Here is a 15,107-nt window from a genome sequence, read left to right as displayed (position 1 = left end):
CTTCTAAGGCATTCTGGCTGTACTGCTTTGAAGCACATTAGGAAAAGGAAACTTTAATTCACCTCTCTCTGTCCATGACAGATCAAGTGAACAAAAAAGAAGAGTCTAGAACAACTTGCAGACAATGAAGCTGATGTAAGCCCAAAGACTCAGATGTACACATGTACTCAGATGCACTTCAAACATCTACCCAGTCCTCCAGTCAGAGACAAGTCCATCTAAGATGCATTTAACTCCTCAGACAGACACATAGACACACCCCAGTGTACACACAGCTGCACACACACACAGGGATACAAGTTTGGAAACATTTACACAAAACTGCCCTTAATTCTCTGGGCAATGGGATAAGGCGCAAGTTTTACTTTCTTCTTTTTGTTTCTCTAGATTTTCTAATTGGTCTACCACAAATGTATATCATGCATTTGTTTTTTGACATTGTTTTCTAAGTGCAGGGAAAGGATCCTGATTAGTTCCAGGTTCATGCAACTTAGATTTCAGCTTAGTGACGCCTGTCTCCAGCCTCTGTCTCCTCTCAGGTGGTTGGGAGGATTCACAAGGAGCTATGCCTGCCTGGCGCATAGAAAGTGTCAGGTCCGCAGGGAGCACTCGGTTTCCGTCCGTCCTTAACTCCAGCCATTGCCTGATTAGTTCGCAGTCTCTCCCCTTCCCTCCCCACCGAGGACCCGGACCCGTCCCAGCACACTTTAGCCAGGATTAACACCCCAGCCTCCTAGCTGACCTCCCAGCCTCTGGTCTCTTCAGAACATCTCTCCCTCAGCCCCATGCATTGCCCATAAACTTTGAGAGTAAACTTCTTAAAAGAGAAAAGAACAAAAACTAAGCTGACCATGTCCACCACCACCACCCCACCTGCCGACCCCTTCTTAAAACTTCTCCATGGCTCCTCATTGTTTTTAGGATAAAGTCTAGGTCTCTTTAACTGGGACATTAGGTCCTGCCAACCTTTCCAGTGTCACCCTGGCCCCTCCCCTGATCTTCTCCACACCCTAAGTCATTCCAAATAGCTTACATTTCTCCCAAAGTCTCCATGTGCTTTACTTTCGCTATACTTTTGCTCATGCATTTCCTTCTACCTTGATCACCATTAGGCCACTTTTCCCTCTGTCTAGCCCCTACTACCTCTTTAAGGTTTGACCCAAATACCACCTCCCTTGCGAAGCCCTCCTTGATTGCCCCAGGCACAATTCTCTTTGCTGGGAGCCCTCAGTTCCAGGAGCACAGGGGCACTTGAGAAAACCGTTGTTCATCCCAGGTTGAGCATATTAACCATATTAAAATTATCCATGTCACATACTGAATATAAATGTTTGGTTACAACAAAAGCTTAAAGGATTTTTATAATGCTTCTTTTGAAATTTTTACTGCTTTCCATTTTACTGTTTTCTTCATGTTTTTTGAAGCTGGTATTTTTTTTTTTCTTTCATCAAAAATGAAATGGGATGCATAAAGATCAATACCGTAGGCATTAGTGAGCTGGAATGGACCGGTATTGCCGTTTTGAATCAGACAATCATATGGCCTAGTATGACAAGAATGACAAATTGAGGAGGAATGGCTTCAAATTCACCACCAAAAAGAATATTTCAAGATCTATCCTGAAGTACAACGCTGTCAGTGATAGAATAACATCCATATGCCTACAAGGAAGGCCTGACCATCAGTTGCTCACGTACGAGATTAAGTTGAAAAAGCTGTAGGAAATGAGAACAAGTTCACGAGAGCCGAAGTACAACCTTGAGTATATACCACCTGAATTTAGAGACCATCTTAAAAATAGATTTGACGCATTGAACAGTAGTGACTGAAGACCGTAAGAGCTGTGAGATGCTATCAAGGACATCACACATGAAGAAAGCCAAAGCTCATTAAAAAGACAAGAAAGAAAGACTAAAATGGATTTCAGAAGGGACTCCGAAACTTGCTCTTGAACGTGGAGTAGCTAAAGCAAATGTAAGAAATGATGAAGTAAAAGGGCTGAACAGAAAATATCAAAGGGCAGCTCAAGAAGATGAAGTATTCTAATGTATTTATATATAAGTATTTGTATACAAAGTATTATAATGAAATGTGCAAAGGCCTGGAGTTAGAAAATCAAAAGGGTGGAACGCACTTGGCATTTCTCAAGCTGCCAGAACTGAAGAAAAAAAATTCAAGCCTTGAGTAGCAACATTGAAGGATTCTACGGACATAATATTGAACAATGCAGGAAGCATCAAAAGAAGATGGAAGAAATACACAAAGTCACTGTGCCAAAAAGAATTGGGAGACGTTCAGCCATTTCAGGAGGTAGCATATGATCAAGAACCGATGGTATTGAAAGAAGAAGTCCAAGCTGCACTGAAGGCATTGGCGGAAAAACAGGCTCCAGGAATTGATAGAATACCAACTGAGATGTTCCAACAAACAAATGCAGCACTGGAAGCGCTCACTCATCTAGGTCAAGAAATTTGGAAGACAGATATCTGGCCAACCGACTGGAAGAGATCCATATTTGTGCCCATTCCAAAGAAAGGTGATTCAACAGAATGTGGAAATTATCAAACAATATCATTAATATTACACACAAGTAAAATTTTGCTGAATATCATTCAAAAGCAGCAGTACATCACAGGGGACTGCCAGAAATTCAAGCCAGATTCAGAAGAGGACTTGGAACGAAGGATATCACTGCTGATGTCAGATGCATCCTGGCTGAAAGCAGAGAATACCAGAAAGATAGTTTACCTGTGTTTTATTGACTATGCAAAGGCATTTGTCTGCGCGGATCTTAACAAATTATGGCTAACATTGTGAAGAATTGGGATTCCAGAACACTTAATTATGCCCATGAGAAACTTGCACACAGACCAAGAGGCAGTTGTTTGAACAGAACAAGGGGGTACTGCATAGTTTAAAATCAGGAAAGGTGTGTTTTAGGGTTGTATCCTTTCACCATGCTTATTCAAATCTGTATGTTGGACAAACAATCTGGAAGCCGAACTATAGGACTGGAGGAAGACTCATTAACAACCTGCTTTATGCAGATGGCACAACCTTGCTTGCTGAAAGTGAAGAGGACTTGAAGCACTTACTGATGAAGATCAAAGACTACAGCCTTCATATGGATTACACTTCAATGGAAAGAAAACAAAAATCCTCACAACTGGACCAATAAGCAACATCATGATAAATGGAGAAAATATTGACATCAAGGATTTCATTTTACTTGGATCCACAATCAACGCCCATGGAAGCAGCAGTCAAGAAATCAAATGACGTATTGCGTTAGGCAAATCTGCTGCAAAAACTTCTTCAAAGTGTTAAAAAGCAAAAGTGTCGCCTTGAGGACTAAAGTGCACCTGACCCAAGCCATGGTATTTTCAGTCACCTCATATGTATCCGAAAGAAGGCTGAAGAAGAATCGATGCCTTTGAATTATGGTGTTGGTGAAGAATATTGAATATACCATGGACTACCAGAAGAATGAACAAATCTGTCTTGTTCAACAGAAGTACAACTGGAATGCTCCTTAGAAGTGAGGATGGCAAGACTTTGTCTCACGTACTTTGGACATGTTGTCAGGAGGGACCAGTCCCTGGGGAAGGACATCATGACTGGCAAAGTAGAGGGTCGGTGAAAAAGAGGAAAACCCTCAATGAGATGGATTGACACAGTGGCTGCAACAATGAGCTCAAACATAACAATGATTGTAAGGATGGTGCAGGACTGGGCGGTGTTTCCTTCTGTTGTACATAGGGTTGCTATGAGTTGGGCCAACTCAATGTCACCTAACAACAACTTTATTTCTTTAGGTCTCAAACATTTTTGTAGCCCAGTAAAAAACCTATGGGCCCTGAGTTTTGAGCCTCCCTTGCCCAAAGGTTAAGAAAATCCCACTGCCAGGAATAGCAGGAAGAAACGGAATGTGTGGTTCCATGAACAACTGCCTCCTTTGCCATGAGACCAGAAGAACTGGGTGGCGTCTGGCTACCATTACTGAATGTTTTGATCAAAGATTCTGTAGAAGAATCCTGACCAAAAGGAGGCAAAATTCAGAACAGAATTTCAAGTTCTCATGGAATTCAGACTTCATGGAGCCATGAATCCCCAAAATTATTGCTCTGAGATAATCTTTACGCCTTAAACCAAAAATATGCCCTGAAGCCTTCTAGCTAAATAATACTTTAGCTTAATTAGTAAAGAATCTCTGACATGAGCACTGTACTCTTTTAAGAACTATCTAGATGTGATCAAACTGACAACAGCAACTCGAAAGGTTAGACAGGAAACTTAGGGAGGCAGTGAGTTTATATTAATGGAGGAGGAGCAAGTCAGGAAAGCAGGGTGTGAATGGTTGCACAACTTGAGGAATGTAATCACTGAATTACACATGTAGAAACTGTTGAATTGGTGTATGCTCTGCTGTGTATATTCTCAAGAACTACTAAAAATAAATTAAAAAAAAAAAGTCCTGCTGGTGCTGCCTCCATCTTGATACAGTGATGCAGTGAATGGGTGTTTATCCGCCTGTCTGCTCCATGGGACCGCGGGAGCTGAAGGACAGGGGCAGTGCCTGCATCCTCTCTGTGTCACTGGAGCCTAGGACACAGCCAGCACAGAGCAGGTGCTCGCTCAACATCTGTGGAATGAATAACTAGAGTCCCCTGTATCTAGCCTCATCTCTAGGAACTGGATACGGTGCAGCTCATATTCATTTCTACATCTGTCAATTGGGTCTCTGTAAAATATTTCTACAATTTATATCTCCTTTCTCTAAAGATCTAGTTTCTGTCCACGATGCACCATTTGAGCGTCCAGCCTGATGCAGTCGAGGGCCTGCTATGTGTGACCTCTCTCACGCTCATGACAACTCTATGAAATAGATTCTATTATCCCTGTTTTACAGGCGCAGTGGTGGTTCAGTGGTAGAATTCTCCCCTTCCATGTGAAAGACCCCGGTTCGATTCCTGGCCAATGCACCTCACACGCAGCCACCACCCATCTATAGTGGAGGCTCGCGTGTCGCTATGATGCTGAACGGGTTTCAGCGGAGCTCCCAGAAAAAGATGGACTAGGAAGAAAGGACTAGTGATCTACTTCTGAAAATCAACCAGTGAAAACCCTATAGATCACAATGGTCTGATTCAAAACCAATCATGGGGACAGCGCCATGATCCAGGATGGGACCAGCATGTCATTCCATCGTACATGGGGTCTCCGTGAGTTGGGGGCAGACTCGAAAGCAACTAACAACGTCCCTATTTTACAGATAATGAAACTGAGGCTCAGAGCAGGGAACTAGCTTGCAGGTAAGAGGCCACAGAGTGAGAAAGTGAACTGAGGACCAACACAGGGAAGACTTAGACACTGCCCTTGCCCTTGAGGTCCTGTGGTCCCATGGAGGAGACAGGTCTAGTGCTTCTCTGATCTCTCAGCATCCCTTTCTCACCAGCCCTGTGCCCACTGGCAGCCATCGGTCCTCTCTGGCCCCTCAGCCATGCTTCTGCTCCCAGCAAGACATGACCTCACGTCCACCCATCTCTTCATCTTGCCAGCAGCAGATGGCCTCAACACTGGCACCCCATTCAAGTCCATAAATATTTTCTGGGTGCCTACTATGTGCTGAGCACTGCACTAAGAATAAGGGCTAAAATAATGAATGCCAAGGTCCCAAGGGCAGAGACGACAGAGCCCAGAGCAGAGAGACAGTGGGACCTCGTCAGCCCACTGGAGAGTGACTTCTGTATGTTCCCAAAGGAAGCTGGCTCCACTTTGAGGATGTTGGAGCACGTCATATTCAAACACCCACCACACCTGTAAAGCTGGGCATGGAACCCTGGGCTGCCTAATTCCCCCACCTACTTTGGGTCTATCTCTTCAGTGAGGCTTACATTTAGCAGAGTCTGGGCTGAGGGAACTAGCCACCCTACTCCCTTATGTAGGGCTTGTTGAAGAGCAAGGGGACAGGCCCAGCCCACCTGCCATCTGCCTCTTGGGTCTCCAGGCTGGAGGCCCAGCACCTTCACCAGGGGTCCAAAAGTAATGCTCCTAATAACTCCCATACGTGCAGAACAGTTTGCAAAAGGCTCTACCTTCTTTTCTTCACTTTACCATGGGTAAGGAATTGTCCAAGGTCTCTCAGCTCCTAGAGGCAGAGTCTTGGCTGGGACCAAGGAGTCCAGACTCCCAGCCAAGGTGGAAGGGCCTGTGATCTCTGTTCATTGTCAGTACCCCACATGGGCCCCTCTCTCCTCCTGACTCAGTTCCCCACCTATACAGTAAGGGGGCAGGACTGGAAAACCTCTAAGATCCCTTCAGGCTTCAACATGCCCGTGTCTATGACAGTAAAGAAGCCTGGCCATTATAAAGAGGAGGAAACTGAGGCTGAGAGCTTTCCAGACTTCCAGGGTGGCCCGAGGCCTGAGGCTCTGGCTCAGTCCCTCACCGTGTGTCAGAGAGAGAGAGAGACATCAAGTTCCCGCAGGACCAGAAGGGTGAGTCACCACATGTGGAAATGATGCTGGCACGGAGTCCTCGGGGGCCAGGAAACACACCCCCACAGAAACCACAGCCAAGGAGAAGCCAGGGGGTGGGCACGGCTGTCAGGTGCAAATCCAGACATTCAGAGGGTGTGCACGGGCGCCTTTTAGCTCAAGGGCAGTGGAAGCTGCTGGGGCTCCAATAATAACAATCAGCATCATCACAACGCAAACAACAACAGCCCACAGTGGTTCCCTATTTTGTCAGGCACTTTGCACTTGTTACATTCTTCCACTTCTCAAAGGTGCCAGGAGAGTGGTCTATGAACCCATTTTACAGATGAGACCCCCAGGGCTGGGACAGACTGAGAGGCTCTACCCTGGTTACACAGCAGGGCCACCCCAAAACCCTGTCCTTTGCACTCCACCTGGAAGGGCCCCACACAGTCGTCACATTTCTACTCTGAGGCCTTATTGAGGCCCCAGCCCCCACCACGGTCTGTGAGGGCCTTGGTGAGGTAGAGACAGGACACTGGACTGAGGGGCCAACCACCGGCTGATTTCAGCTCAGCCCTACAACCAGCCCCCTCCCGGCCTCAGCTGCACCCCTACAAAACCAGGAGCACGGCCTGGAGCGCTTCTCCAAGGCCTGCCCTTAGGCCATGACATTTGAGAAGTCTCCAGAGGCCACCGCTGAGGCTGAACCGAGGACCTGAGCTAAGGCAGAAGGCTAAAGGGAAGGCCCTGAAGGTGGGAGCTTTGACAAGTGGGCTGTGAGCTCTCCCCGCATCCCCCCGGTGATGGCTGAAGTTTGCCCCTGCCCCCAAGTGTAGGCAGCTAAAGGCGCAGATGGACACCTCTCAGGGACATTTCCAAGTCGCCCTGGAGTCAAGCCACTGGATCTTGGAGGCACAGGGTACAACACGGGGACCCCCTCGCACTCCACAGCACCAGCCTCAGGGATATTCCCAAAGGGAACACCAGGGACCCCAATGCAAAGATGAGGGGCTGGGGGCACTCAGGAGAGCAGGCCGTCAGCATCCCTGACAGGTCCACAGCTTGGGCCAAGCTCCAAGCCTCAGGGCAGACAGTAACATAGGTGGGGGGGACAGCCATCCTGGGGAAGAAAGAGGGAAGAAAGGAGCGGGAGACCCTTGAGGAGGGAATGGCGAGTGGATGCTTCCCGAGTGTGGGCAGGGGTACACTTGTGATGAGAAGCAGGATTCCCATCTTAGGGCACAGGCCCGCCCACTGGACCCCAATGCCCTTCCTTTGACATCTGCCTTGGGCCTCCCTCCCCCCGCCCTTTCTCTCTCCTGCATTCCTCTGGGAGCTGATCAGGGCTTGAATGACACCCCAGATGACTCTTGCTATTAATTCCCACACACAGAATGGGCCCCTTGTTCTCCGTCCCTCTGCTCCCGGAGAAATGGCCGTGGCCAAAGCCATCCCCAGAGTTCCTGACTTAACCCTTCTCCTGGCTGCTTTTCTGCGCAGCCCACACCCAGGGCCCCAGCTGGCAAGAGCTATACAGTAAGGGAACCTGGGAGCTACAGGGGCTCCTTCTGGCCCAGAGTTCCCTGGATGAAGTCCCCAGGATGGGAGGACAGGACCACCTCATCCCTGGGGGTCTGACCCAGCTCCTCACTTGGTTCTCAGTCAGGCCCTGGCGGTCCGAAGGCTGCTCAACTGGAGTGTGGGAGGCCGGGGGTCTACAGCCCCCCAAGACCATCCTGATGTCTCTGTCCCCCAGGGAGGCCCTTTTGGGGGGCAGCTGGGAGGGTCATGCACTGGGTCTCCTCTGGCCCCGAGAGGGTTAACACAGGCTGGAGGTAGGATACCACCTGTCAGGGCACGTAGCTGAGGACAGATGAGGTGCCTGGCCTCTTCTGATCCTCTGAGCCTGGAGGACAAGGAAGAACTGGGCTGTTGAGTCAAAGCCATCATCCCCCAGCCCCGGCAGGGGTAGGAAGGAAGGGCAGCTTAGACAGAGTGAGAAGAGCTGCAGAAGCCATCTAGGCCCACCCCTCACAGAGCAGACCGAGAAACTGAGGACGGAGCGGGGAAAGCACGATCTCGGTCCCTCTGCAAGTCCACAGCACCTCCCAGTACTGGGGTCCCTGGCTTCCGGACCAAGATGCTTTCTCCTTCCCCAGGCTCCTCCACTCCCCTTCCCTGGTCCCTGGCTCTGTCCCAGGTCAAGCTGTGTGACCTTGAGCAAATCAGCTTGCCTCTCAGGGCCTGGAAAGCTCATGCATAAAGTGAGTGCGAAAACTCCTGCTCAGCCGTCAAAATTTGCCACCTTTGCCCCTTGCCCCAGGATAAGGTACAAACAAACGCTCTGACCCAGACGTCAATGGTCCAGGGGGCTGGAGCCTGCTGCCCAGCCTCATTTCTCACCTGTACCCCACGCACAGATACAGGCCCTGGGGGCACCGGGGTGAGCTCCTGGGGAGCCGGAGAGGGCTCAGAGGCAGGGTGGTGATACTGGAAAAACAACGAGGGAGCTGGGGTGCAGGGCACAGGCAACAGGGAGGAAGAGGGCGACCCAGGGCATGCAGGTGGACCAGGCAAGGTGGCCTGAGGAAAAGCAAGCAGGAAACACGGCTAGAGCCGGGTGGGAGGGCCCTGAAGATCAGTACAGGGGGTGCCGTGCCCGCAGAGCTGCTTCACGATCATTTGCCCAAATCTGGATTTCTCTAAGTTGTCCCCTCTTCACATCTCTCTCATTTTCCCAGGGCCCCCCACTCCCAGGCAGCCTCCCCATATTTCCAGGTAAATGGACGCAGGGCAGAGACAGAGAAATACGTAGGGAGAGAGAGGGAGAGAGAAAAACAGGGAGAGAGACAGACAGAGATGGTGATCTAGAGAACGGGGCGGGGCGGGGCGGGGGGAGGGCACCAACGGTGAGCCAGGGGCAGAGACAGAAGCAATGAGTCAAAATGAAGCCGCTTCCTGAAAGGAGGGTATGGATACAAAGGAAGAAAGGGGAAGCACAGGAAGAAATCAAGGCGGAGAGAGTAAAACAAGGACGTGGACAGGAGGCAGGGGCAGAAGGAAAAAGGAGGGAGAAAGCAAAGGTCAGGAGGAAGAGGCCTTCTAAGGAGGGGAGAGGGGGGAGGAGGAGAGGGAGCAAGAGGGAGAGAGGAGGAGAAGGAGCGGAGGAGGAGGGAGAGGAAGAGCCGGCAAGGAGGCAGGCCTGCCCAGGGCCCAGCCCGGTCCTGTCCCTCCGAGGCCCCATGCAGCCCAAACCCGGCCCCAGGCTCACACTTCCTGCCCTGTGTCCGGCCTGTGCTCCGACACCTGCTGAGGCCATGGCCACACCTGTGCCCTTGCCTTTAGAGAGAGCCAGGCTACACATTCTGGCCAATGAAGACGGCACCACAGGGCCCAGAGGGGTGGCCTGCCACGGCCTCAGCCCCTCCGCATGATGGAAGTTTTGAGGCTGAGGAGGGGGCCCTTGAGAGCATCTGTTCCAATCGTTCCCCCACTCCATGCATCATAACCACTGGGGAGAGTTAAAAAATACCGATTCCCAGGCGCCACCGAACTCTTAGAATGGGACCTAGGAATCAGCATTTACAAGAAGCCCTCCCCCAGAGAGCTTGCTATGGTGCCAGGCGTTGGCCACACTGGTAGATGAGCAGGACACTGGTGCCCAGAGAGGGACCATGCCCCACCTGGTGTCACACAACAGTTCCAGGCTGACCTGTAACACCTCCCAAGTTCCAGCCAGGGCTCCTTCTCCCCTAGGGTGGGGCTCCCAGGTGGTCTGGGGCAGCCTTGCCACACTGGCACTCAGGAAGGGCTTAGTGGGGTGGTACCCTCTCCTTTCTTTCTGTCCCTCTGGCCCCAAGGCAGGGCCCCAACTCTCCAGGGGCTGCCAGGCAGCTGCCATGCTGAGGCCGAGACATCAAATGGTGGGAGGAAGGCACCTGGCCAAAATGGGCTTTCTGTCCCCATTTCCCCACCCTGTGCCCCTCATGCCAAGGCCTGGGGCTAGGAGCTCTCGCCAGAGATGGAGGCATAGGGTGGGGCAGGAGGGAGGAGGGGAAGACCCAGGAGCTTCCTGTCCCCTGTCTTTCCTGCAGCCTCCCTGGGCTCAGGGCTCCGTCCCCCAGGGCGGTGGCTTCTGCAGCTGACAGATCTGCCCTGCCCTTTGGGCCTGGAGGAAGGGGTGGAGCTCCTTGAAGCTGACTCGAATGCCCCAGCTCCTTCCCCTGCCTCAGGCCTCCAGGAAGTCTCCAGTGCCAGAGGCAGGAAGAGCACTGGACTGGGAGTCAGAAGCTCCATCCCTGAGACCTCAGAGTCTCACCTCTCTAACCCCCAGCCCCCTACTCTGCTCTCACCACCTTGCCAGTCTCCCACGGGCCTCCCCCTCCCCGTGCATCCTCCACCTGCAGCTGCTTTCATTCATTCATTCATTGGACATCTCCAGTGTGCCAGGCACTCAGCCGATCACCGAGGATTTATGAAATTGACATCCTTGTGCGGAAGACAGGGAATGAAAACCTAATCTCGCAATAAATATGTAATTGTAAACTGCAATGGGTGTTATAAGGGAAAAGTCTGGGTGCTGGCAGAGAGAATAACAGGGAAACTAACTGAGACTGGAGTATATCAGGGGAAGGGTCTCTACAGAAGTGACCTTTAGGCTGAGCCCAAAGGAGGAGTCAACCTGGTGGTGGGTGGAAGAGTGCTGGGGCAGAGGGAACTGCCTTTGTGGAGGCTCCAAGGTGGGAAAGCGCTTCCAGAGTTTGAGGAGACATAGATAGGGAGTGGGGATGGGCCAGATCAGGCCGGGTGGGCTGAAGACTGGGGTTCTTACCAGAGAAGCCAGAGAAGGAAGCATTTATTGGCTCTGCCTGCGATTTGCAGCCTCTATTTTCCCATATGCCTCTCTCTGCAGCTGTGTGTTTAGCACATGGCCGACTGTGAGAGGTGGGGAGCAGAGGCCTGTCCCCAGAGGGCTACCAGGGCTGATAGGACCTGGGCCAGGGGATAGGCCCTCTGGGGAGAGAAGTGGGCCAGATCTCTCTGTGGGTTATCTCCCCAGTCAACGCAGCTCACCAAGCACTTATTGAGTACCTGTTGTGTGCCCACTTGAACCCTTATTAGTTATCTTGGAGATGGGCCTATAGGGCACCCTCGGTCGGTTCACCCCAGCCCAGTTCCCTGCCCTTGGGCATCCACAGCCCTGCTCTTGGGTAGGGCCCTGGATTACCCAGTGAAACAACAGGGGATACGGAGTGGGAAGACTTGGGTTCCATACCCCACTCTATCCTCTCCTGAGCTGGGCAACCTTGACAAAACCAGATGTGGACCTTTTCTAGAGAACGCTAAACCCTGCTAGTAAATCTGAAAGAACTCCCGGACATCACAGAGGCCAACTCCTTTGTTGTACAGAGGAAGGAACAAGCCCAGAGAAGGGGACTGCCTTCCCCAAGGTCAAACAGCAAGAGTCAGGACACATACCTCCCACCTTCGCATCTAGCTCCTTCCATGTGCGTCTGCTGAGGCCGGGTCACCAAGACTGAACTCAAGCTTCAAAGCCCAAAACAAGAGACATTCAAGCTTTCTTATTTCCCAACTTGCTCCCTGGTAGGGAGGCGAGACAAATACAAAATGCCGGAGAGCAGTGAAGCCTGCGCGCTGCCTGGAGGCGACAAGGGCAGGGAGAGAGGCAGCTGGAATGGGTGCCTGCAAAGCCCTGCAGCCTCACAGATATTTTACTTTCTGCATAAACTCACGTAGCACCTTGATGTGTGAACAGACCCCCAGAGCTGTGCCCGAATATCTTGCTTTTATCTCCGTAAATTCAACTCTTTGCCCTAGAAAGGGGAGGGATTTTCTTGGGCTTCATTATACCCAGAACATTATTCTCCCCAATGCACTCGCCATCCTTGGTTTTTACTATATCCAAGACGTTATTACCCTCAATAGGAGTCTATGGGCGGTGCAATGGTGCAAACAGGCTAACTGAAAGGTTGGAGGTTTGAGTCTACTTAGAGGTACCTCAGAAGAGAGGCCTGGCGATCTCTTCCCAAAAAAATCAGCCATATCTTCATGAAGCACAGTTCTACTCTGACACACGTGGGGTTGCAATGGGTCAGAATCAACTCAATGACAACTGGTGTACTGATATTATGCCCAGTACATTAGCCATCCCATCAGGGCAATGTTGGACAGGAATTAGCAGTTGAGATGACTGAGACAAGGCAGTTAACACATCTACTCTGCCCCAGGCTCTGTGCTAAGCACTTGACATTCCTTATTTCTTTTATTCTTGGAAACCTTCCTATGAGGCAGGTTTCCTACCTTATCATTTACAGATGAGGAAATTGAGGCACGGGAAGATTAAGTAACTTGGCCAAATCCCACAGCTGTTGAGTGGAGCAAGCACTGGATCTGAACCCTGACCTGTCCAGTTCCACATCTAAGATTGTCATCACTCAGCTTTCTATTTCACTATAAAGTGACATCATCAAAGAATAAGGAAACTTTATTCCAGGAGGGCCCCTGGAGCTCACACAAACACTACAATCCCACTGGATCATTCCATCGTCACCTTTTGGGGATAGAGGCAAGCCATCTGAGAACCAGAATACGTTCACAATGCCAACTCCCATGGCCATTGGGGACCCCAGTCCCCTGCTCTGGTCCTGGGCAGCACCCTGGATGACTCAGTGAAACAAAGGGGATATGGAATGAGAAGATGCGGGGTCCAGTCCCCCCTCCATCATCTCCTCAGCTGGGCAACCTTGACAAGCCACCCCACCACCACCCAACTTCTCAGTCACCTGCCACTGGTGGAAGGCCAAAAGCCTCTGTTAGCCACATGAAGCTCACCCTGCTCAGACCGTAATTAAAGGCAGCTCCAGCCCCTCCAGGGTCACTATGGGTCAGAATCGACTTGGCAACAATAGGTTTGGGTTTTTATTTTTTTGGGTTTCCAGTTCCTCGAGGGGCAGGACCAAGGGCCATCTTTGGCCGTTCCCCACGCTTCCTCTCTTTCCTCCTCCTCCAAAAACCCTGTTGCCATTGAGTCAATTCCAACTCATAGCAACACTATAAGACAGAATAGAACTGCCCCATAGGGTTTCCAAGGCTGTAATCTTTACAGAAGCAGACTACCACATCTTTCTCCCACAGAGCAGCTGGTGGGTTCAAACCACCAACCTTCCAGTTAGCAGCCGAGTGCTTAACCACTGCACCACCAGAGCTCCTCCTCCTCCTCCTTCTTCACCACTCCCAATCCTCACACATGTCTTTGCTATGTCCCCTACTGTGTATCCAGGAAGTTATGATGAATGAATGAATGAACAAACTCCAAGCTGGTCAATGAGACACAGTGAAGACTTGCCCCTCTTACACACGATCAGAGAGAGTCTGGCCTCAGGTGGGTCCTCAGGAAATGCAGGGAGAAAAAGTCAGGGCCAAGCCCCTTTCGCCTTGGCTCATCCCTCAAAGCAACGGGGGTCACCAGCAGCTCTACCGGAGCCATCTGCGACAACTCTGCCAGGGTTCCCGCTATTGCTGTGTGTGCTCAAACCAGCACAGTCCGATCGGGAAATACAGCCTCAATATGTGCCAAGAGTGTTCCCATCAGTACACAAACGATATAGTCTTCATCAAGTGGGACTAAGGGATCTCCTCTGAATGTATTATCCAAGACATCTACCCAACAACAGAAACACTGCAAACTCTTTGTACATAAAATAAAAAATCTTCAATTAAAAAAAAAAAAATTAAGGGCCAAGATGCCAAGTTCCAGCTCAGACGCCAAATAATCATTTCCCTTCTTGGGTCTCAGTTTACCTGCTTCTGCTTTTGTTCAATGGGACGATGATCCACCCTTGCTCTCTCAGCTCCCAGGGTTACCAGGAGCATAGACAAGAACATTAGAGGACAGCACTTAGACAGGATAAGAAGCAATGATTGATATCATGCCCAAGGTCAACTGGCAGCCACCCTTTGCAGGCAGATCCCTGAGATGCTAGTAAGAGTACCTGCCACTCACTGAGCCCTATTGTGTGCCAGGCACTGTCTGGCGTGCTCTCCATGCATTCTCTGATTTAATCCTCTCTACAACCTGGAAGGAAACTGAGGCTCAGAGACGTTAAGTCCTTTGCCCAAGGATGTACAGCTAATAGTTGAGGGAGCCAGGATTCAAACTCAGGGCTGTCTGGCTCATTCTACCACACTTCACTGCCCAGATATGTTCACCTACATGTACATCGTTCACTCAAGTACTGGGCACCTACTGTGTGTCAGTCATGAAGGAGGGTGAGAAAGACCCAGCTATGGGGCACACAGTCCCCTGCAGGAACAACATCCTCCTGGAAAAATTAGTGAGGCAGGAGGTGGGGGAGACACGAGGCTTTGGCCAAGAGGCAAGGTGTCCTGTGGGCAGACCTGGAATTACTGAGGCTCAGGCCACACAGTGGGGGTAGAGAGAATGTGGCCACAGTCAGGTCAAGGGAGGGGAGGGCAAGGCAGGTCGTGGGGGCTGTGAATCTCTATGCTGGGATTGTGGGCAGTGGAAGCATCAAGGACAGTGCCCAAGGAATGCCCAGGCCCTCCCAGAGCTCTCCAGGGAGCATCTGCCCTCCCCCTTGACTCTTG

The 15,107-nt window shown here is 50.8% G+C and overlaps 1 protein-coding gene across 1 annotated transcript; it reads left to right on the top strand.

Annotated features, from left to right (window-relative positions):
• The first annotated feature begins 7,911 nt into the window (after positions 1 to 7,911).
• Positions 7,912 to 14,127, top strand: LOC126076489 (40S ribosomal protein S29-like). The gene is made up of 2 exons (XM_049884984.1): positions 7,912 to 8,015; positions 13,953 to 14,127. The coding sequence occupies exons 1-2, from the start codon at positions 7,912 to 7,914 to the stop codon at positions 14,125 to 14,127; spliced, it is 279 nt and encodes a 92-aa protein (XP_049740941.1).
• Positions 14,128 to 15,107: the final 980 nt, after the last annotated feature.

Source organism: Elephas maximus, chromosome 4 (genome assembly GCF_024166365.1).
Source record: "Elephas maximus indicus isolate mEleMax1 chromosome 4, mEleMax1 primary haplotype, whole genome shotgun sequence".
NCBI classification, from domain to species: domain Eukaryota; kingdom Metazoa; phylum Chordata; class Mammalia; order Proboscidea; family Elephantidae; genus Elephas; species Elephas maximus.
The sequence above is the reverse complement of the archived record's forward strand: the minus strand, read 5'-3'. Positions and strand labels throughout refer to the sequence as shown.